General features: G+C 41.0%; 2 protein-coding genes across 6 annotated transcripts in view; one reads left to right on the forward strand and one right to left on the reverse strand.

Moving 5' to 3' along the window:
* The window catches only part of SPAG1 (sperm associated antigen 1), a 47,311-nt gene that overhangs the window by 1,020 nt on the left and 24,935 nt on the right, over positions 1-21,356 (forward strand). For 2 of the 3 annotated variants that reach the window (XM_044421706.1, XM_044421705.1), the window contains exons 2-9: positions 4,612-4,753; positions 5,815-5,974; positions 7,208-7,333; positions 9,082-9,149; positions 10,381-10,490; positions 12,155-12,260; positions 12,578-12,708; positions 13,907-14,013. In XM_044421706.1, coding sequence (XP_044277641.1) covers positions 4,614-4,753; positions 5,815-5,974; positions 7,208-7,333; positions 9,082-9,149; positions 10,381-10,490; positions 12,155-12,260; positions 12,578-12,708; positions 13,907-14,013 — 948 coding nt within the window. In that variant the 5' untranslated portion in view covers positions 4,612-4,613. Of the gene's footprint in view, positions 1-4,611; positions 4,754-5,309; positions 5,432-5,814; positions 5,975-7,207; positions 7,334-9,081; positions 9,150-10,380; positions 10,491-12,154; positions 12,261-12,577; positions 12,709-13,906; positions 14,014-21,356 lie in introns of those variants that run through there. The other variant, XM_044421707.1, reaches the window with a different exon arrangement.
* The window catches only part of RNF19A (ring finger protein 19A, RBR E3 ubiquitin protein ligase), a 166,154-nt gene continuing 145,692 nt past the window's right edge, over positions 895-21,356 (reverse strand). The window contains exons 12-17 of one of the 3 annotated variants that reach the window (XR_006413859.1): positions 19,707-20,014; positions 13,071-13,310; positions 12,516-12,693; positions 4,068-4,261; positions 1,827-1,989; positions 895-1,110 (exon numbers count right to left, since the gene is read on the reverse strand). The gene's annotated coding sequence lies outside the window, so the exon portion shown is untranslated. Of the gene's footprint in view, positions 1,111-1,826; positions 1,990-4,067; positions 4,262-12,495; positions 12,694-13,070; positions 13,311-19,706; positions 20,015-21,356 lie in introns of those variants that run through there. The other 2 variants (XR_006413861.1, XR_006413860.1) reach the window with 2 other exon arrangements.

Genomic DNA, 21,356 nt, shown 5'->3' on the forward strand with positions numbered 1-21,356 from the left:
CACTGCAAATACATCTTATACCAATTTTCTCTTGGTGCTTGGCTGGTGGTATATTTTATATTCTTATGGCAATTTGTTTATCCAACTTTTCCTTGTAGAATTCAGGGCAGAGCGTGTCCCTCTTCTGCCCTACTTCCTTTTTTATCCTCCCAGCAACTGTATGAAGTAGGACAGGTTGCAGTTACTTAAGTCCCCCAGCAAGCGTCATGATGATTTGAATCCAGCTCTCCCAAGTCTTAAGTACAACAATATCAGCAGTATATTAATTTGGGAGTAGACTATACTTATGCACACGCATATACACACACCCCTAGCTATATTACACATATCTGTAGGAGGAAATGAAGATGAACACGGAAAACAGAAGCAAAGGATGTGAATGCATTCAGGCTAGGAGGGGACATTTTCAGGGGTCTCTGGGTTAAATGAACAAAGTATGGAGATTGCTTTGAGGCACTCAGGCTGAAGTTGGAGCCGTGTGGACGTCTATTATTTTGGATGTTGTGTAGCACACACTGAAGAAAGAAAGGGAGGCCAGCGGTCCTGAGTCTGTGAAGCTATGTAAAGGCAGGGCCTGATCTCTACCCCAGTGTCTCCTGATAGCTCTGTTTATCTCTAGGCAGTGTACATAGCAACAGTTGCTAATGTTGAAAGTGTTGCTGCTATTCCTTTAAAAGCGACACTGGGATGATTCTTTAGAAAAATAGCTTTCCTCTTTAACAAAATTGTATCTGTTAAAGCAAAATGTGTTACAAAATGCTGGGTTTGTTACAAAATTGAATGCTTACATACAAAGACCTATTATGGGAATCAGTAGGCCCCAATGTAATTATAAGTGAAGAAAAATGAAGATGTTTATCATTTTTATTGCAGCTGAAATTAAAAATACATCTGTATAAAGGGAAATTAATTAAAGGGAAATTAATTAGAAATACAACAATGTTCATATTTGTTATTTCAGAAGTTTCTACAGTTTTTCATAACAGATATTTTCTTAATATGTGCCTACACATTAGCGGTTAACAATGAAAAGCCAGATCCAGATGTCCACTGTGTGCCATTAGGCATATGCATTTGTCCCGTGAGTGGAGAGCTCCACTCTTCTTAGGGCTGTCAATGGAAAGAGGTAATTAGCAAGAAACTCCCAACCAGAGGAGAGTGCTGGAAGTGATGAGATACAGAGAGTGACCAGAACATGCAGCCCTTCAGTTATGCTCCACTATTTGTCAGTGTATATGTTAGTGTTCATAATTAGATAGCCAAAGAGTAAGTAAGCATTTTAAAAATTCTAATTCTCCAGGGGCTTAGAGCCAGGATGACATTTAAAACAAAACGCTCACTGAAATTAAGCAAAAGAACCATTCCATATTTGTTTAAACCTCAGCAATGAAAAGCAGTAGGAGACGATATATCATGTTCTTACACTTTATCAACATCTAAGCTAAATAAATCAGGTGACATAGGCCACACTTCAGAAGTCACAGCATTTGCAGTGCTCTGCAAAAAGATTGCCCCGTCCTCTACACACTTTGACTTTTCCATATTTTGTTCTGTTTCAACATGAAATTGAATTGGATTGAATTGCCATTGCCACTACTAGATGTACAGGAGGTAGTCAACACTCTGAAGGTACAGTTTTTTAAAACCTTGACACAAAGGTTAAATAAAACAAACTAGCACTTGCAAGTTGCATAAATAAATTACATAAAATGTGGCTTCCATCTACACAAATGCAGCTGTATTTTACATGGTTCTCTCTCTCTCTCTCTCTTCCCCCCCCCCCCCACACACACACACAGTGACTGTATTGTATAAAATTACCCTACCTTTCAGGAAAAATCAAATCATTGCTAACTTTAAAAGCAGAAGCTGCAACCCCCTGCCACTTGCTCTGCTTTCAGTTCTTGGATCCACAAGCAGACTGAATTCTTCAGTGTCACCTATTCCTAGTTGCCTGCTGGGAGCTTTCATGTTATGGGATGAAGAGACCTAGCAGAAAGTATTTAGCAAAGAAAAACAATTGCAGATGAGGAAGAGTTTTAGGCAATAAAAGATAATGACATGGGCAAAGCTTCCTTCTTTGTTTGTTTATTTATCAATTTATAAACATAGGCATGGTTTCTAAACTCAGTAAAATCTGTTCTGATAACTGAATATAACCCAGAAACAAGCATTGGTTATTTTCACATGTAACGATAAGCAGTGCCACACAGTTATTGTGCTACAGTTATGGTATCTCACTTGGTGTCCCAGCATGGTGTCCTAGGTTCGCACATACACATGGTTTCCATGCTTCTCCATCTTCCCTTCAGATGGCAGCACATGTCCCACCAGCCCTCTTGGCTCATAACCAATTCCGCTGTGCACCACTCCTGTCTGTGTAGTCTGCCGGTCTCATACTCTCCCCTGGGCCTGACCTCAGCCAGCTGCCTTTTTCTGTTTTGTTTTCTGCAGCTCTGCAAAGCAACTCCATCCTCACTAGGGTAGCACTGGTGCTCTAGGGGAGCAGTGCAGGAACGCTCCCCACTGTTGCCACACTCTGTGGCAACATGTAAGCAACCCATCCATGTACACACACATCCAGCTCTCCACTCTTTCTTGCTGCACATGTGTCCATCCTCTCCATGTGCAGGACTGACACGTGCTGCTAGCAGCTGCCTCCCCGTGTACCCAGGCACCAGAGGGTATCTGTGTGGGTAGGCCATGCCATGGACTGAGGGAATGAGAGCTGCTAGAAAAATGTTTCCAGAAGGTGCACATGTGGGTATCTGCCTAGGAAAGTTTTCCAACTGGCTTCCAGTAATGTATTTGTTCCACAGCTGGGGTGGGGGCGGGGGGCAGTAGTGCTTGTTGACAGCCTCCAGAAATGTCAGGGACAAGATAGGAGCAGCTGGGAAGGTGGAATAGAGAGCTGGAGACTTGGGCTTCTCAGGGCAATTGCCCTGACGATGATATACATGCTCTTGTGTGCTCCTCTTCACAAGAGGAGAGCGCAGGATCCCCAAGTAGAACAAACATAGAGACATTTCAAAGCACCGCTCCAGAAAAGTGCCATGACCAGACAGGACTGTTAAGAGTGGCTGCCTCCACAGTCACTGCTGCTGGAGATGGTATGACACGAAACCCTGCTGCTGTTGATAGTCCAGAGCTGCAGCTGGGCATTGGGAAGGCCGTGTGTGGACAGAGGAGAAAAGTGGAGTGGAGAGGCAATCGCAGTGTTGCTGTAGCTGCCTCAGCAGTTGCTACGCGGAACAAGGCAGTGAAAAATGGGGGCTGGGGCATTTGCTGCAGCTGCTCTTGCCAGCAAACCTGCTGGCAGAAATGTGGAAACCACATGGAAACACTGTAACTTGGGTCACACATAACAATAACCCATGGTGAAGTGTGGAAACCTCGCAACAAACTCTTGCTTTTCTACATGGTTTCATGGAAACCAAACATTCCATGTTTCACCATAGATGCCGACTTCACACATAGGTACAAGCCATGCTTGTGCCATTCCCAGCATGGTTTGTCATCACTTGTGCATGTGGGTAATGTGTTTTTGCTCTGTCCTTTTGAGTTGATTTTATAAACAGAAACACATCCTTAAACAGCCATCTCCCCCTCGTGCTTGATTCCTTAAAGCCTTCTCAAATAATAAGGCCACATTTGGTTGCAGCTACTTTTGATAAAATGTTTCACTCTTTCCAATCCTACTCTTTCTTCACCTATAATTAGCTGAGAAGTTGGACAGAGATGAGCATGGCTGCTAACTTCCCACAACTATACTGGAGTCTACCAAATCAGAAGCAAATTCAGGTTAAAAAAATGCAGAACTTCCTGGGCTGGGGTAAATTGTGGCACGTTGAGCTTTTGGATGTTCACTGTGATCAGTTTGTCGCTTTCAGAATAAAATTGCTTACCTGCATGCTAATTTGAATGCCACTTTTGATATACTAGCTGTGAAGGTGCCCAGTGGTGGATTCCATTTCAGTTTTTATGAAAACTGAGGATGTGGACAAGACACCTGATCTGTGCAACCCAACATATGTTATTTTGCATTTCATGGATTCTTTAACACTGACCTTGATCATCCTTCAAGACAGGATAGTAATGAAGAATGTGACACCCTCTCCCAATCAAATTTCTGTGTACATCAATTAAACTCCTGAGATGTTTTAAGGTGTCCTTATTACGTCATTCCATGAGCAACTGTCAGGTAATAGCATGCAAATAGGTCTTCTTGGCAGTGGCACCCATCCTGTCCATGATCACTGCCCTATGAGCAGATTAAAAGGTGGAAATTGTGGTAAGCTTCAGATACCTCTTGAAAATGTGTTTGTTTTCCCAGACTTTTCCTGACTAGTCATCAGTCATGACTCTGCTCTGCTTTGGTGCTGTGATTGCAATTTTAAAGTATTTATTATTGTATGCTATTTTTAGATTTACTGTATGTACTTTATGTAAATGGCTTTGAAATCCTGGAGTGTCATGGTACAGAAGTAGTTAAAATTAATTTTAAAAATCAGAGTTTGGTATGCACATGAATGAAAAAGCTTGAACAATTTCAATCTATCCCTCAATAACACTGGGAAAAAATAGTGAAAAGTCCATCTTGTATATTTCTAGCTATGAGCACTGAGCAAGAGTCATTTTTGTGGAGCCAAGGCACAACAAAAACATATCACATTCCTATTGAACATCTGGACTATAAATTCATTGAAACATGTACCGATGTTAAATATTTGGAAAAGATTCTCAAGATATTAAGGTAAACATTTAAATGATATTTCTTTGATAATTTTAACTGTTTTAATATAGTATTGACAATGGTAATCCTTGGTGATCTTGGTCTGGAAGCTAACAATATCACTTATTTTGTAGATGGTTTGAACTGATGTAAGTGATGACAATTTCAGTTAAAGCTAATGCAAAAATGTGTAGCCTTGTTTTTTAAATATAATGATAACATAGGTTGTAGAAAATGTGCATTTGAAAATGTCTGGATTCTAAAATGAAAAACGTGTAAGGTAATATATTTATTAAGCAGGTTTAAGGAGAAATCCTATGACCTTTTGATGCTGTGTGGGGGGCATAGCATTATTCGGAGCCACAGCTCTAAGGTCCTAGAACCCTGGAGTTGGGACTTGAAGGCTGAGCCCCTTGCGCTGGCCGCCCTCACAGCCAGTGCAGAAAGAACTTGAAGTCACAGCTGGGCCTTGGAGAGGATGTGCTGGGGGCTGCGGTGGGGAGAGGGAGTGGGCCAGGCCAAGTGGCTTACACTTATTCCTTTCACCACCCCAGCCTTTTTCCTTCCCCCTTCACAGTGCTTAATCTCGATGGTGGAAAATGCCTGTCTAGAGAAAATACATGATGATTCCTGCTGCACCTCATTTTGTGCATCAGATGCACATAAGCTTCCAAGTTTCAAGACTTGCATGCAGCGGAGGTGGGGGATCACTGGATTTTGTCCTCTGGGCTCTCTGTGTCTTTTTTCCTGTGGAATGAAGGAACTGAAAGGAGATGGAGCTTAAAAGACATGAAAAGAGCGCAATATATTTTTAAGCATTGATTGATTTATGGTAATGATTTGCAGTGGAAATTCCATAGGGGGTATTTGTATGTTGAAAGTGCAATGAAGTTTATTGTATCTTTCCATTATGCATAGTTACAGGACTAAATTTATATTTTTGATTCAGTAGATTAAAAAAATGAGGAGGAGAAAATTAAGAAGGTGTGCCAGTATTACTATTTCGGCTATAAAATTAGAAATACTGATATGTATAAATGTATAGGGAATGCTACATACTAAGGTCATCTGTTTGTTTGAAGGTCTGGTGAGGAGGGCTTTTATCCTGATCTTGTATTATTTTGTGAAAAACGCATTGAAACTTTGGCTCCAAATAGCAGAGCTCTGAGAAGAGAGAAAACTACAGCCACAGTTTCTGATTTTACTGCTGAGGAATGGGAAAAAATAAATAATGAAGTGAAGGTATTGTATAGTTTCATTCTGTGGTGTTAAATAGTTATTTAGGGCCCCATCTATGTCTTGCTGAATCTTCTTTTCCCCCACCTGTACACTTTGCACTTGTTTAGAGAGTTTTCTGCTGTACTTGCGTCTTTCAGCAGATGGAGATTCCCTTCATAAGTAGTCTAACTTGTAGTAATTTTTCTTCCTTTTAATATAATTCTCATAAACGTTTCTTCAGTACATCTTGACTTGTGTGCTTTCTGAATAATGCGTTTCTCAAATCTTATTTTCATTGACACAAATGCTTACAATTGGTTATTGCATTTCAATTTACCTTGAAGTTCCTTGCAGCTGCAATGCACTTGCAGAGCTTGCGCTACATCATCATTTGGACCATTAAATAACAATTTTAAAAATGCTAGTATGTCATTGAAATAAAAGGGATGGGAGACAGTGTAACTGAATGTTGCATGTAGTGTCCTTCTTTTTCATTTAAAAACACAGTATGATGCTGAGGTTGCAATTTGAAGCAGAAAACAAGAGGAGAGAGTTATTTAAATATTTTTCTCTAATGCTCTTCCATTAAAATCACTCACAGGCAGCATACCTCATCTTGGGGAAGGAGATGAAAATGGGGTTTCAGTGAGAGGGAACCTCTCTCTCAACACACTAGCCTTCCTAATTTATACTGCTGTATAAAAATAATAAGAAAAAAATCATAGTACATTTAATTTGTAGCTTTTATCCCATAGTTATGTAGGAGAACTGTTTGCTTGTTAGACTTTATATTCCTTCAAGGTAGCTTATATTAAATAATGTTAAAATGTATTTTTAAAAGCTTGTGGATTTAAAATATATATACAATATTTGCTTAATATATAGGAATAAAACAGATTAAAGACAGTGCTAAAATACACAGAATATTGCAAAGACTTGTGGTGAGGATATAATGAAATGACATGTACTGTAGAATCAAGAGGTTCTGGACCTGGATTTTTTGACCAGCAGCCCTCCCTGCTCCTTGCATGTCAAAAAACTGGAGGAGTTTCAAAAACTGTTGTAAAATAGAATGAGAGTTTGCTATTCAAATATAGGGCTGTTTTGCCTTTTGGATTCAACATGTATTCTGCAGTATTTGTGGCGGGGGGGGGGTGGAAGGGGAGGATCATTAATACTTTTTAAACAATCATCTTTAACAGGGACGTTAAGGTTACATATTTGAGATATGGTGATGATCTTATCTGCATATTTTAGAGCTGGGTTATGGAAATGAAAGAAGATGAATACAAAATGCAGTATGCTACAACTGATGTATTCAAGGAAAATGTGGAAAATTTGCCACCAGTCCGTAGTTCAGATAGCAGTTATTCCACTGGTCAGGTGTGTACTTTCATTTCAATGTGAATTTACCCTGTCTAATTACTTTTTATCCATAGTTTATGTTTACAGTGCTTTTCTTCATAGCATTGTATACTTGTATTCATGAGTAAGCCTGACTTCAGTTGTAATTGGTGCTAAATTGGGAAGAATAGAACTGTAATTGTAAACTGAACTCAGTGAACCCATCAGATGTGTCATATTTGAACAAATCAAGAGGAAACAATTTGTCAACTTCTGAAGAAACTTAATTTGGACCCAGAACTGATTTACCAGATCTATTCAATGACAGGCTGGGCTTGGGACAGAACAACCCTGGGTGCCCTGTGGAAAGACTTTTGGCAGGAGAGTGATGGGGACCTGGTTAATTTTCCAGGACCTCCCAGAGGCTTTCAGTACAGCCATCCATCGTATTTTTCTGGATGCCAAGTCATTTTGCAGGTCTTTCATCCATAAGATGAAAATTGGAAATGACTTGATGGCACATAACAACACATTCTTCTGGATAGGACCTCTGAATTGGGTGTGGAGGAATTGCTTGAGCATCATTCTACAGAACTCTTTAGCAGTTGTGATTTGGAGTTTGACAAAGATTTATTTTTTGCCATGCTGTTTACATCCACCTGCAGCCACTGGGAGAAGTTCATCCAGAGAACTGGCTTAAGGTGTCATCAGCACTCAGATGACGCTTAGCTCCCTCCCTGTTTTCCATCAGATGCAAGTGTGGCTTTGGGCATTCTTAATTAGGGCTTGGATGCAGTAATGTACAGGATGACCAAACTGGGACTCCAGCATTGTTATTAGAGCCTCGGATAGCTTGTGTGGCTCAAATTCCTTTTTCTCGGCATTGGCCGGTGATGTATCCTTACCTGGTCACAGGTATCTGCACTTTGGGAGCAATACTATAGCATGTATTGTACATGCAAGGTTAACTTGGACTGGGTATTTTCATAATATTCTGTCAGTGCCCTACCAGCTGCCCTAGGCCCTATTCCATTTCTAGGCCTAATTGAAGTCCTGATTTTAACCTATTAAGTTGTAATGGCTTAGGCTCCTGAAAGGTCACCCTTTCCCATATATACTTACCTGAACCCTGACCCTGTTTGGAAGCTCTGCTCTATATATCCCCTGCCAGACAAGGTAAGCCACTTAGAAAAAAAACTCTGCTGTGGTGGAAGCTCTGCTATAGAAGAGGCACCCTAGAGAAACTCACTGGAAACTTCTTTATGCTCTTTTCAGCACCAGGTGAAGACCTTAATATTTACCCAGGGGTTTTAAGTACTCCTTGGATTCCTGCTGCTTAGGTCACAACCATATTCTTGCCATTTTTTTTTAGCAGATAATAAACCTTCTGGGAAAAGAACAATGGAAGAAGGACTTTTTTAAGGGAAATGATTTAGCAACCCATCCAAATCTCTGTTTTGCTTTACACCCCTAGTGTCCACAAATTTGACATAATCCATATTCAAATACATGGGTCATACTGTTTGCCTTGTGTAGTAGAATGCTCAAAATACAGGGTTACTCAATTCAGATGCTTTCTTTGACTTAGAATTTATTGCCTGTCACCATATTCTTCCTTCCTTCCTTCCTTCCTTCAGTGACTTTTTAAAGAGCTCCCTTTTACATTTCATTAATTGTACTGAGTATAATAGAATTTCAGTTTTAATTAAATTCTTCAACCAGTCTTCTATTTACATAATTAATTAATTTTGCCTTCACTGTTGTCTGATTCTGATTCTTCATTGCAGAGTAAAACTCCAAGGAACAAACATGTAAAGAAGAAAAATGTGCCAAGAGCTTACCGAGAGTGGGATAAGTATGTCAGATTCTTTGTATTAATGATCTAATTCAATTATTTATCTATGCATTAAATAGCCATGTAAGTTTTTAAGAAGGAAATTCTATCTTTATGTTAATATTTACTTAAAGTTCAAGTTTAAGTCAAGAGTCATGACTAATTTAAGTCCTACTGAGTTCAATGAATCTAGTAAGTTTGAGAGTCCAATGATAGTATTAATAAAGCTTTTCAATTTAGAAGTATAAATAAATATACTAAGTACTTTAAATTTAACAGTCTGTGCAGTGTTCTAGTTGCTAGTTAAGTGCAGCACAAAATTAATAGAATGAGTATTCTAAGAAGTTCTGTATTGGTGTGCTCTGCATATTTAGTAGAAATAAACATGCAGAAATCAGAGGGTTTTAGAACATTGTTCTGTGCCATACGCATGTCTGGTTGTACTGCAGGCTGCTTGCAGTGGTTGAGAGCATTGGACTGGTACTCAAGAGATCCCAGTTCTACTCTACCCTCAACCATGGAATTCACCTGGTGATTCTGGACCAGACACAGATTCTCAGCTTTACCTAACTCGCAGGGTTGTTGTGAGGATAACATGGAGAGGAGGAAAAGTTTGTACGCCTCTTTGAATACAGTCAGGACAAAATAAGTGACCCTAATCCTAACCCTCTCATGTGTCTCTAGCAAACTATAATTCGTCCACCCTTCTCCAAAATATGTATATAACTAATAAGTTATAAAAATATCCTGCACAGACTCAGTCCCTTCATAGTCCCTTTGGGGGCTGTCTACCGCTGCATGTATTTCCTGTATGTCAGAACAAATTGTAAATGTTTTTGTGATTGTATACTCCCAGTATACCTGTATTCACTGTTGTTGACAGAACCTTGCAAGGGAAAGAAAAGTAGGGCATAAATGCAATGTAGCAGTAGCAGCAGCAGCAGCAGCAGCAGGGATAACAACAACTGTTCCTCATTTAAAATGTTTTGGGCATGCTTTTTGCTACCAAGAGATAACCTCATAAGAAGTGGCCTTAAGGTCCACATTTATTGCTTGGCATAGTTGAAAGAAAATTTCTGATATCAGAACTGGGAGAGATAGCTGCCTGTTATTGTGAGCAGGTGAAGTCTAAATTGGCTGGCAGTGTGGGGTTATGGTGAACGATTCATCTTACGCAATTCAATCCTTTCGTCAATCTGCATTATAGTATATGTGTGTGTATGTTTTATATATGTAATGATTTTGAATTTAGTTTTGATGTGGAAAAAGAATGTTCCAAAATTGATGGAAATGAAGAAAACAAACCTAAAACCAGCTGTCATACTAACACAAATCTACCAAAAATGGAGATAGATACAACAGGCAAGTAGTCATTCAGTACAGTACTGATTATTTCTGTTGCTGCTTTTCATTGTGTAATAAGAATTCTGATATACACGCAGAAGAGTTTCCAACAGGGCCTATGTACTTACAAAGCTGAAGTAATTCTAGTATAAATGACCTCAGCTAAAGTGTTAATTGCATAAGATGGCATGACAGGTTTTCCCAGGAAAATTATGGAAAATTATGCTAATGATTGCTTATGATAGCACTACACCAATTGTGTCAATGCAATTGGATATTCCCCACAAAGCAACTTCCTAGGCAGCATCCAACACAGTGCGTACATCCCCACTGATTCTATTGGGCTCCATTGATTCTGTTGTGCAAGCTGCCTTCCACCACTTCTACAATAAAAATTTAGCTCTTCCAGAGCAACCTCAAATGAGTGGAAACACTTGTTTTTGGAAAGGGCAGGTCAATGGAGCTCACATAAGCAAGCTATTCCGCTCTAGAAACCATCCTCATTCTAGGACGTGCTAAATTGCAAGCAGCAGGACTCACAGGATAAAAATGAGAATCTGCAGGGCAGAAGAGAATCAATGGGAGCATAAGCAGCCCATTGGATATTGCCCTATTTTCAGTAATAATAATTGATAGCCCTATACAATTATGAATGTATTTGTATATATTTAGGTGTGCATATTTTAAATTCACTAATTATCCTTTTTCAGAAACAATTTCTCACTATTTTACTATCTTACCAATTCATATTGAAATAGCACAGTTAGCAACCCTGAATGAAGTATAAGAATTAGGGTCTTTTCAGTCATGGCACCCTGTTGATGGAGCTTGTTCCCCAGAAAGATGTGCCTGGTGCCACTGTATACTTTTCACCACCACCACCACCACCACTAAATGCTCAGATAGGCTTCAGTGCCATGGAATGCCTTCAACCAGCTTTGGCTGGTGGCCCAGCTATACCCCTATCTGATCTAGTAAATTATGCTCCGTTAATCTCAGTTAAATTACCACAATGTACTGTATGCAGACTGCTGTTGAAGATTGTTCAGCAATTGGAGTTTGTGCAAAATGTAGCAGCCAGATTAATAACCAAGACTCAAAGGTTTGAACATAGAAGACCAATGCTGGCCCACCTGCACTGGCAGCTTGTATGTTTCTGAACCTAATTCTAGGTGCTGGTTTTAAACTATAAAGCCTCACATGGCTCGGGACCACAATACTCAATGGAACATCTCTCCCAACTGAAATCTATCTAGACACCATGATCAACAACTGAGGCCATCTTCTGAGTGTCACCTCCAAAGGAGAAGGCTTCCTCAGTGATTGCCCCCCACTGACTGATATGCTTCCCCCACCAAGACCCACCTGGTGCTAACTCTGTCATTGTTTCATCATCGGGTTAATGCTGTTCTCTATGCAGACCCATTTCTAGCTATAACTAAATGATTTGATGGGGACACTAAGATCAGCTGTTTCAATCAGGTTTATTCTATAGTCAATATTCTTTCAGTTGTCAAAAAATTAAATTTTGAAACAATATTATAGTTTTATTGTACCATGGTCCTGTTCTAGGAACTGTTATAAACCACCCAAAGAGCTTTGGCTACTGGGTGGTATAAACATGAAAATAATAATCATAATAATCAACAGCAACAATAATGATGGTGATAAATATTTTCAAGGTATGACTACAAAAGAAAAGAACTTTATTGCTAATCGTGAAAGAGAAAAAGGCAATGAAGCATTTGTCACAGGAGATTATAAAGAAGCAATTGCCTATTATGTTCGGTGAGTTAATGCTGGTTGATTATTTTTAATGTATTACTTTAGTCACTTTTTTTTTTTTTTTGCTGAGTTGTTGTTGAACTAACAGAGAAGTTGATTTTCAAAATGGTAGGCCCATCCCAGAGAGAGAGAGATTGAGAGAGGGAGGGAGGGAGGGAGGGAGGGAGGGAGAGATCCTTCAAACATCTGACAAAATATAATCTGGCCAATGAAAGCTTATGTAACAATACACTTGTTATCCTTTAAGGCATCACAAACCTCTTTATTGAAGTGTCAGTGTTATTAATTTCAGTCTGCCTAATGCCTGTAGTCTTTTTCAGGAGCATATCTGCATTCCCCACTGTTGCTTCATACAATAACAAAGCTCAAGCAGAAATAAGACTTCAGAACTGGCACGCTGCTCTTCAGGATTGTGAAACTGTTTTAAACTTAGACCCTGGAAACATAAAAGGTAAAAATGAAAGGAAGGAAAAAATGAAAGGAAAAGAAAGGTAGACTTTACAAATCAATGGAATGTACGCAGCATAAACCACTTCAGTATAAATAATGTATTGATTGTCATCTATTTTAGCAACCTACCCTCTTCAACCTTCAATAATGTCCATTTAACACCAATATCCCAAATTTTATTTCCATGTTCCCACTATCATGGGAAATGAGTTGTTCACAGGAGATTGCTTAGTATTATTTAACTATTTATTACATATTACATTTTATACCACTTACTAATCAAGTGGCTTACAAGACAAAGCTTAAAACAATAGCATACAAGAACACATAAAACATATTATAAAGTATAGTTAATACTCGTACCAAGGGCATTTTCACATATTTCTTCAGTGTGCAAGGAAAAACTTTTACAGCTCGGAAGTGGTAGTGCTGAGAGGGAATCACTGTGGGCAGCAAGGGCTCCCTTCTGTTAATCAGGAGGAGGAAATGTAGCCTTGGTTACCCAGAGCAGCTTCCTGCAGTCCTAGCAGGTGGGATCTCTTCCCATGCAGTAAAAAGAAGAGCAAGGAGGGAAATTCTCATATTTCTTGAGCACACCATTTTCTGGCATTTCAGACCAAGTAAAGAAAAAGGGAAAATAAAGTAAAGTTAGATACCTCTCCCAGTTCTTGATGTTAGGCAGGACGGTCTTCATCTCTTTAAAAAAATATGGTGTAAGATTGGGTTGCAATAGGAATATTTGCTATCTGACAACATCGTCTTAAAAGCTTATAAAGCCTGTTCTACATTTCTCTGATGAATAAACTTTCCTTACAAGTGTTGTGTATTCTCTCTTCTCTCTTGTTCTCTCTGGCTGTGCATGTTAAACCACAGCAAAAGAGCCCAAACCTTTTGAGGAAATCTGGAGGGCAAGTACCTCCTTTTGACGTGTGTTGCTCCGCAAAATTACCTGATTTAACAGTGTTTATAAGCCTCTGTGTCTGGAGGTCTATGTGTAATGGGGGCAGAGGATATAGGATCATGCCCTAGCCTTTTAAAAAGTGTATTATATAGACATTTTGCAATGTATCTAGGCTTTTTATATAATTAATACGGAATTATTATAGATTCTTCACTTGATTGAATATGCACTTCAGTGAAGATTTATTGAACCATTTAGAATAGTATGGAAAAATTAACATATCCTTCTTAATCTGTAGCTCTTATGCGCCGTGCCACTGTATATAACAATCTGCAGAATTTCAAAGCAGCTGCAGAAGATTGGAAGGAAGTATTACGGATTGAGCCAGATAATGCCAGAGCTAAAGTAAGTATTAGTGGTTCACTTCATGGATGTAGCATAAACTGTCAGTGGTTGTAACATTTTGAGCTGCTTGTATTAGACACATTCATTACTGAGACTCAGGACACATTTCTACTAGGGCTGGACCATGTTCTTAGATAATACTTGCTGAGGGTCTTTGTAGGATACAGCAGAAGCCTTGCTGTGCTGTTGAAATTTGGAGTGCCTTGCTGACATGAAAGATTTGTCAATGGAGTTGCCTGGATATACCAGCAAAGATATGGCAGAGGAATTACCAAACTGGTGTGAAGGTCTAGACAGGATGGGGTGTGCAAAGGCACCATCGTCCTTCCAATAGTACAGCTTTCTACTAGCCCTCCAATGAACTTCAGTTGGGGTGGGGGGTTGTAAAGCTGTGCCTGTGTCAACAGTGCCCGGACACCAATCTATGCTAAAATGTAGCATCTAGTCTAAGCACACCACCACCCAGATATAAACCCACATAATGTATAAACCCACATAAGCATCTGAGACTGTAACTCAGATGATATGTAGGTCATGCAGTATGAGACAATGCTTCTTTGGCCTCAGGTTAGCTGCATTGAAAGTTCGCAAAGGGAATGGTGATGAGGAAAATTAGGGAAAATAACACTTTGCACAAGACAACCTATCTCTCAAACACTTCTAGGAACTTGAGCACATTGCTAATATTTTTGTTCCTAGAACCCTAACAGGTTCCTTACCTTTGGACCCCAGAGACACACACCTAAATTCCACTCCTAAACAATTGGAGATGCCAGGAACAACATTCCTACTCAGGTAAGCAAGCAAAGGGGGTAACATCCAATAAAATATAAGTGCTACAACTGTCTTTCATGCTTCATTCCTTTGCTATGTGTGTCTTATCTGAACCTTTTCCTCAAAAGGGGAACAGTGTTTCCTGCGCAGAGGAGGCACTTATTCCCCTACATACTGATAAATTCTTTAATCATTACAGCTGCTGGACAAATACTCATGATCACTTTTGCCTTGTAGGATCGTAGCCCAGATGCAAGGAACAGAGCAAATTGTTCCACACCCCCACTCCACTGCAAGTCACAGAAGGAAGGGGTATGTGTATTCACAGTCATTTCAGCCACCACTGCCTCCATGGGGGACAGGGAGATCAAGACATGAATACTGGAAGAATAGTAACACACCTTTTTCTCTCTCAGGCCTTCACAAATGTGTGCTATGCATCCAGGGCATCAATTACGTGTTCCAGCTGCTGAAGATTAGGCCTTGTTTTATCTGTGATGACCTTGTCCTCCATGTACTGGAACCATCCAGCTATAGAGTTCATCCACACTCTGTTCTGTTCAGATTAGGCGGAAGGACCAGCCCAGGACCAGCTGCAGTAACCAGGATGCTCTGGGCTTTTTCTCCATGGGATTCAAAATTTACTGGCTTCTCTATCCTTGTACATTCCATGACAATTATAAAATAGGTGAAACTGTTCCCACTATGGAACTGATTCCATGAGGGATACTGTACCTGGCACCTTGTTGTCTGTCAAGTTACTGTCCAAGCAAAGAACCTTGCTTGAATGACTGTAAACCCCACCCTTGTATATTTTATGGTCCACTCCATATTCAGTGATGTTTGATAAAGGTTTTGACTTAGTCGCATGTGTTGTGTCTCTGTTGATAAGCTGTGATACTTAAGGATCATTTCCCCCATTACAGTGTGTGATTTGAATTGGATACTAAGATGGTAGGCACAGGACTTGATGATTTTCTCATTCTGCCCCCTCAAGTTCCTATGTGTCATTTTGTACATTGATGCACTCTGGTGCCATCTTGCATTGTAGGTATGCCTTGCACCAACACTGTTCTCTTTCAGTGCCAGGTGAAAACATTTGTACATCCATGGGTATTTTAAGGTATTAGAACTGTACTTTATTTTTATATACTTTTTCAGGTTTGTACCTCTTTAGCTGGTTGAAGTAAGTGTGGTCTTGGTGCATCACATATATGGTCTCTGTGCCTGCACAGTGCTTCAGTGCAGCAGACTTCCATAGCTGAAGAGTTTAGGAAGGACCCCTCCCGCACCTCCATAGCTTGCACATCGCCAGTGTGTTTCTGCACATTCTCACAGTTCCTCTTCAGCTACTATTGTAGTTGCTTCTTGATGTGAGCTTCCTTTATTATTGAAAATATGCATTTGAACTTAAATTTGCATTGTTAAATCAATGGCGTATATATTGATTTCAACTGTTTTCAAACCTGTTATTGCTTTTTCTAACTTGGTATTTTTATGTTTTTGTTAGTTTTTGAAATCTGTGCTATTGCTTTTCCACGTTTGGCCTTCAAAGCCACATTTAGAAAGTGTCCACTGTAGTAGTAAGTTACCACCCCTCCCTCTGTGTCTTCTGCTTGGGCAAGGGACTTACTGTGGATGATTACCCCCCACTGCCAAGCCTATTCCAAACAAGCACAAAAGAAACATTCTGACTACTAAGGCAGACTTTTAGAAAAAGGCATTACAGGCAGTGGAATCTTTGAAAAAGCCAGTGAGACTGCAAATCTTCCCCGATATGCCTCCTCCATCCTCAGGAATAGGAGAGCCAGCTCTTGCCTCTGCTACTCTTGTAACCCTAAAAATGACAGGAAGAGGGATAACAGCACTTCCTCCAGCACTTCCAAGTTCATCTCTGCCTAGGAACCATCGGCTGGTATTGATGCAACAGCTGATGATGAAGGCTCAGTGTCTGAGTGAGATGCTATTCCAACTAGGGATTGAGCTGCTTGTGAACCTGAGCACTCATCTGCTTCCCATATGTCTTGACATGGAGCAGCATCACCAGTACTGAGGGTGGGATCATGAGCCTTACTACTGACATCATCATCATGTCGAATCCTGTCAGTGCAGTGTTATACAGCCCCCTCAGAAACATTGGGATGGCTACCTTCAGGAGAGGTTGCTGAGGCCCTAATTCTACTTTCTTGGACTGTCTTTCCCACCTCGGATGATGTCCTGCTCAAATTCATAATCATCTGCATCTTACTTGCTCTTTAGACAAGAACTGGCTTATCCACCTGTATCTCCACATTTAGCAGGGGATGATTACTATTCTTTAGCTGTGCCCTCAATATCACTACTGAATGCAGTGGTAGATACTCTGACACCTCAGTTCTCCATTGGAGCTTTTGTTCTGATCAGGTCCTGCATATGGCACAGCATATGAGATCGGCGGCAGATGCCCTCCTCCAGGAACCCTCTGTGAAAGACATTAGGAGAGTGAGTATCTGGAGGAGAGCTTTCTCTGCAGTGGTGCCCCACTTATGGAATGTGCTCCCCAGAGAGGTCCGCCTGGCACCGTCGTTATTTGTTTTTCGGTGCCAGGCCAAGACCTTTTTATTTAAACAATATTTTAATAACTGCTAATATTATTTATTAGTTTTTAATTTTTATAGCCAGGGTGAATCCGGATTTTATATATATTATTTATATGACTGTTTATTTATTATGTTGGAAGCCGTCCCGAGGCTTGTGTGAATGGGACAGCATACAAAAACTCCAAACAAACAAATAAATATGTGCAGGCTCAAAATGCAGCAGCCTTTAGAAAGACTTAAATAACTTTTCTTTGTATGCACTGAGACCTCAGAGCCAGTTATTCATCCCTTCCTCCCTACTCTGCTCCAGACAGTGCAATAGTCATGGAAGGTCACATCTTCTGTGGCCCCAAAGCTTTTAGAGCACATATATAGGGTACAGAAATAGATGCTTAATTCCTGTTCTTTCATCTTTCACCAGATTTCATCATAATGCAGTTACCTCAAGATCATTCAATTAAAGCCCAGTCTTCTCCCATAGACAAGGATAGTAGATGATTAGACTTGATTGGGAAGATAATTTATTCATCTGCAGCGCTGGGTCTTAGAACAGCAAATTATCAGGATAGTATGTTGCATTATCAATTATTTTTATGGGAGAAAATATCCTCCATATGTGATTATTTTCCAAAAGACCAGTAGAAACTGGCTTGCATATTCCAATCAGAGATATTTCACCTCTCTAAGTAACAAATAGATACATCTCAGGTTGATGTGAAGCTAAAGTCTTGGTAGGGGATATAGTTCTGCACTGCCATACATGACCTCACTCTGCAGGCTTGACGCAAGATGATCAGTTTCATATTGAAAATCTTCCTTTTGATGAGGAGACCATCTTCAGTGTGAAAACATGTGATGCCATCAATAAGAAGGTTAAGGTCATGGCATGTGAGATAGGTTTGACCCAACTTTGCATGCATATGAATAGTCATTGGACTAAACAATTTGCCCTCTGCCCACCACATCTTGTCCATCTGCTGCTTCATTGATGAGAAGCCATTTCTTTTCCACACATTTTTGCAACGGCCTTAAGAAGAATGAACTGTCAAGCAATAATGCCTTTGATTCCCCACCTGTTCATCCTCCTTCCTGCCACCCTGCCTTCAGACTTTGCCTATCCACATTCCTCGCTCTGCAGCTTGGATCAAGTTCGATGTCCTCCTGTTCTTCCATCACCTTTCTCTTTCATCTGTCCTCACAGAAGTAAATACTTTCACACAGAAGGGAGCTATTGAGAGTAGGGATGTGATAAAGCTCTATGCAGCTTATCCCTCTAATGTTTGTGGAGTTACTCTCTTGCTCAGCCCTGCCTTAGAAAGAAAGCTGAGCGTACAGGAAGTCTGCAAGCACTCATGGAATAAAGGTTGCACAACTGGGAACCACCTCCTGCATCACATGCAAAAAACAAACATGATGCAGAGGAGGAATGCTGCCACATGAATGTTGGGTGCGCTCACTAGTAACTCAGACTCACTAGTAACTCAGACTCTCTCTCAGTCCAGAGAGCAGAGCCCAGGGAATGCAACAGATTTCCACCCCAAAAACAGATTCCTCACAGACCCTAATTGAGAGAGTCCCATCACATCTTTAAAAGGCAGATTTTTATTTGATTTTTAGTCTTGTCTACTAGCCCTGTGCCTCCTGTATTTTATGGTGTCTAAAGGGGATGAAGGGGTTTGGACAACAGCCTGGAGGACAAGGTGAACGCTCGCTCTCTTAGAGGAGTTGCTACCTTGAAAGTGGTTAATCTGCAGGACCTTTGCCGGGGTAGCACATCAGCCTTTAAGGCATTATAGACTTGATGTTTGGACAAAGGCTGGCAGTGCCTTTGGTCAAGCTGTTTCGTCTTCTCTCTTACAGTGAGGCCACAAACCCATTTCTGGTAAACCACCTGCCATCCCCACTGTGGTGTTGAATCTGATGGCAACCTTTCTGTCTTGGTGTATTTACATTCATAACCCTTTAGTTGGCAAGCCTGTCTCTCAGTTCAGAGGCCACAATTGGTTAGAATAGGCGCTGGAGGCATGTGTGCTACAGAGGTTGGGGAGGACTTCTTGCCTAAGTTTCTGAGCTATGGAAATTTTCCGAAGTGAGACACCAGTGGGGCACAGAGCCCATATGCATGAATGCACAAATGACCACTCAAAGAACTACAGTTCCAGGTAAACATCTTCTCTTTTTTAGGCTGTTGTTTGTATAAATCTGACATGCATTCTTGTGATTAAATCACTGTTTATAAATGTTTCAAATAAATGACCAACTCTTTTTCTTGGTCTCTGTGCATCACACATATGGAATCATTCTATAAGTGAAGAATTTCAGGGAGGAATCCTCCATTACCATTCCAGTCTGCTGCTGCTGCTGCTTCTTGTTCCATTCATACCCTGTCTTTCTTCCTTTTGTAAGCACCCCAAGGCAGTTTACAAGGTTCTCCTTCTATCCCTTTTATCTTCAAACAGCCTTGTACATTGGGTAAGACTGAAAGTCTGTGGCTGGCCAAAATCACCCAGTGAGCTCCATTGCTGAGCAGGGACTAAAGCACTTCAACCACCATGCCAGCTCTTGCTCCTTGTTCCAAGTGGGTTCCGACTTACTCCTTCTGTTCACTTTCAGCCACCCCATGACAGGCCCATCTCTCTTGTTCACTTCTGAAGGAAAAAATAGAAAATGCTGATTTTTGGTTGTTGCTTTTGTTTTTCTCCTTTTTCTGGTTTTATTTATTATTTATTTATTTAAAAGATTTTTATGCCGCCCCCATCGCAACGAAGCCTCGGGGCTGCTCACAACAGAAACAAAATAAATAAATAACAATATAATAAAAAAATTATTTAAAAACCTCTGGTGCATCTCAGCTAAAAATTTAAAATCCTATAAATACAAATAATTTAACAATTAAAATAAGTTTTAAATAAAAAGGTCTTAGCCTGGTGCCGAAAAACAAATAACGACGGTGCCAGGCGAACCTCTCTGTTGCTGATCTCAAGGGGTGGGAGGGCATATATGGGCGCAAGCGTTCCTTTAGATATCCAGGTCCCAAGCCGTTTAGGGCTTTATAGGTCATAACCAACACCTTGAATTCGGCCCGGACTTCAATCGGGAGCCAGTGGAGCTGACGGAGAACTAGGGTTATATGAGAACAACGCCCAGTCCCCCTCAGCAACCTGGCGGCTCTATTCTGCATCAACTGAAGTATCCGGACCATCTTCAAGGGTAGCCCCACATAGAGCACATTACAGAAATCTAATAGGGAAGTCACCAATGCGTGTGTCACTGTCGCCAGGCAGTTGTTCTCCAGGAAGGGATGCAGCTGATGTATCAGCCGAAGCTGAAGGAAGGCGCTCCTCGCCACTGCCGTCACCTGAGCTTCTAGAGACAGCTCAGGGTCGAGGAGCACTCCTAAGCTGCGAACCCTGTCCCTCAGAGGGAGTGCAACCCCATTTAGGACAAGGCCCAAGTCCCCCATCCCGAGGCCCGAGCCACCCACCAACAGGACCTCTGTCTTGTCTGGATTGAGCTTCAGTTTATTGGCCCTCATCCAGCCCATTCCCTCAGCCAGGCACCGGTTCAGCACAGCCACTGCCTCACCTGGATTGGTGGAAAACGAGAGGTAGAGCTGGGTACCATCAGCGTACTGAAGATTCCGCAGCCCACACCTCCTGATGACCTCTCCCAGCGGTTTCATGTAGATGTTAAATAGCAAAGGGGACAAAATGGACCCCTGTGGAACTCCATGGCATAACTGCCATGGCGCAGAGCCATAGTCCCCCAGCACCACCTTCTGAAATCGGCCGTTGAGATAGCAGAACCACCGCCACGCAGTGCCTCCAACTCCCAATCCCGCTAGCCTATTCAGAAGGATACCATGGTCAATGGTATCGAAAGCCGCTGAGAGGTCCAGGAGAACCAACAGGGATGCACTCCCCCTGTCCTTCTCCCTGCACAGGTCATCGTACAGGGCGACCAAGGCAGATTCAGTGCCGTACCCGGGTC

Source organism: Varanus komodoensis, unplaced genomic scaffold (assembly GCF_004798865.1).
Source record: "Varanus komodoensis strain SLA01 unplaced genomic scaffold, ASM479886v1 scaffold12, whole genome shotgun sequence".
Lineage (NCBI taxonomy): Eukaryota > Metazoa > Chordata > Lepidosauria > Squamata > Varanidae > Varanus > Varanus komodoensis.